This window comes from Mus caroli, unplaced genomic scaffold, assembly GCF_978045245.1.
Source record: "Mus caroli unplaced genomic scaffold, Mus_caroli_1 scaffold_17, whole genome shotgun sequence".
NCBI lineage: Eukaryota > Metazoa > Chordata > Mammalia > Rodentia > Muridae > Mus > Mus caroli.
The window spans coordinates 45,807,858-45,810,255 of record NW_028227272.1 but is presented as its reverse complement, the minus strand read 5'-3'; the positions used below and the strand labels follow the sequence as shown (position 1 = coordinate 45,810,255).

At 41.7% G+C, this 2,398-nt stretch overlaps 1 protein-coding gene across 1 annotated transcript; it reads right to left on the bottom strand.

The window, feature by feature from the left end:
* Positions 1 to 404: 404 nt before the first annotated feature.
* Positions 405 to 1,730, bottom strand: LOC110311966 (resistin-like alpha). The gene is made up of 3 exons (XM_021185551.2): positions 1,595 to 1,730; positions 1,075 to 1,155; positions 405 to 532 (listed from the first exon to the last, which is right to left on the bottom strand). Exons 1-3 carry the CDS (start codon positions 1,719 to 1,721, stop codon positions 405 to 407), a joined length of 336 nt encoding a protein of 111 aa, XP_021041210.2. The 5' UTR covers positions 1,722 to 1,730.
* Positions 1,731 to 2,398: the final 668 nt, after the last annotated feature.

Sequence of the window (2,398 nt, the reverse complement as noted above, 5' to 3'; positions counted from 1 at the left end):
AAATAAATAAATAAATCTTTAAAAAGTTTTTTTTTAAGTATGATATTTTCTTTAGTATATTTCATGTCAAACAATGTACTCAATCCATTCTGTTTGTGAGGAATAGAAGTGGAGGTTCAGCCTGTTTTGCCATTCTCCCTATGTTTCCTAACCAGGCATCTCACATGCCTTACTATGATGTTAGCTGTGATATTGAAAATGGTTTTTGGCAAGAACTATCTCAAGGTAGGAGTAATAACATTGAAAACAAACCCAGACACATGCAAATTTGTCTTTATTTTTCAAGAAGCAGGGTAAATGGGCAATATGAACGCATCAAAGGCACATGAGCCAGATTTCTAAGTTGAGACCACAGATTTTGTTAGATTCATCCTATCAAAGCTGGGTTCTCCACCTCTTCATTCTTAGGACAGTTGGCAGCAGCGGGCAGTGGTCCAGTCAATGAGTAAGCACAGGCAGTTGCAAGTATCTCCATTCTGGATCTCCCAAGATCCACAGGCAAAGCCACAAGCACACCCAGTAGCAGTCATCCCTGCATAATCATGTGAGAACAGATGTCAGAGCCCTTGAATTATAAGGTATGGAAGGTCCCTAACTGTTCGTTCTTCTTAGAAAGCACCTGAGTTGATCTCTTTTGCAGCTCATAAAGCTATACAAGTTTCACAGTTCTCTTCAAGCAAACCAAATGCAAAAAGTTTCTTAAATTGAAGGATTTGGAAGATGGAGTTTCACTGTGTTTCATTAATAGCACATTCACCCCTGTTCTGCCTCTGCCTGCCTACAATATAAACAAAAAAGATTAGGAAAGAAATGAAGGCCATATTCATTACCAGACACTTGAGGGACAGGAAGAGCTGGCATAAAGGAAGAAGCTGACATGAAAGGTTGAAACCCAAAGTCTTTCTGTAGCATTCTTGGGGAATTGAAGATCAGGAAGGGGAGTCTGCACAGCTGGAATGATAGCTCAGCTCCATGGCAGTACAAACTCAAGTTAGGAGAAGGTGGTATTAGGAGACTGATGGGAGAGGACACAGGGACAGCACAGTCACAAATTCTCCTTGAGGAATTACTCACCAGTAGGGCAGGAGGCCCATCTGTTCATAGACTTGACACTAGTGCAAGAGAGAGTCTTCGTTACAGTGGAGGGGTAGTTATCTGAGTAAGAGAGAAAAGATATTGCCCATGATCTGTCTCACAATTCCCTTGTAAGTGCTCTTCTATCTTTGGGATGACACTGGTTCCATAAGTAGTCCCCTTGCTAACTTTTAAGATGCAGCTTCTTCATTTCTGAAGAAAAAGTAATGGTTGTATTTAACTCATAATGTGGCTATGAACATTAAATGAACTAAAAGCTTAATATCCCTGTTTTATGATGTGTTCATAGATTACAGGCTCTATCCTTTTTATTCATCCTCATTAACAACATTGAGTTCTTATCTAAGAGTTCAAATGAGGAGGATGCTGAAGGAAGGCCTGGTCAAGAAGGCAGGGATGAAGAGGACTAAGAGCTTAGACCAGGATACAAGGGATTTTAGGTCTTATGTACAGTCAGCATCAGCACGATTAAGCTATGAATTCTCCTATTCATTCATACCTTGATTAGCAAGAAGTTCCTTGACCTTTTTCTCCACGATAATCTCTATGGTCTCATCAGTATTCACTGGGACCATCAGCTGGAGAAGGGAGATGCAGATGAGAAGGGAAAAAGTTGTAGTCTTCATCCTGTTCAAAGTTGGCGTCCCGGGGCTGGAGGGAAAGAGCAGAGAAGGTGAGATTGCTGAGCTCTTGGGTGGCTGTGAGGGAAAGGACATATTCTGGAGAGAGCAGCGAGAGCTCAACAGAAGTAACTGTACTATCACTGCTCTAGATGTTTAGAAAAGAAGAGAGGGTCCCACAGAGCTGACCGACTCACCAGAATCTCAGGAAAGGTTCCAGGACCTGGCCAGATGAGATGCTTTTATACACCATGGGATTGCTGACCTAGGTACCCTTAATACATACAAACACACCCCAGTGGAGTAAGCACTTTTAGTACATTTTGGCCACCCACATGTATTGTTTAGCAATTTCTTGTGAATTATGATACTAGGCCAAAGTAGAAGTGGTGTGGTTCAAGAGACTTGAGGAAGTAAACCCACTTCATCTGTTTGGAAAAGCTCTAACTTACAAGATTCACAACCCCCACTCTAACCTGCTGAGCTGCCAAGTTGTGTCCCTTGACCACATGAAGGTACCTGGAAAGTTTTGCGGAGAACTCTATACATACAGCATCAAAGAATTGCAATATATTCTGGTATTATCTTTTCAGTGATGGAGCGCCATTCAAGTTGATCCTGCTCCTGAAATTAACACACACACACACACACACACACACACACACACACACACACATACACAC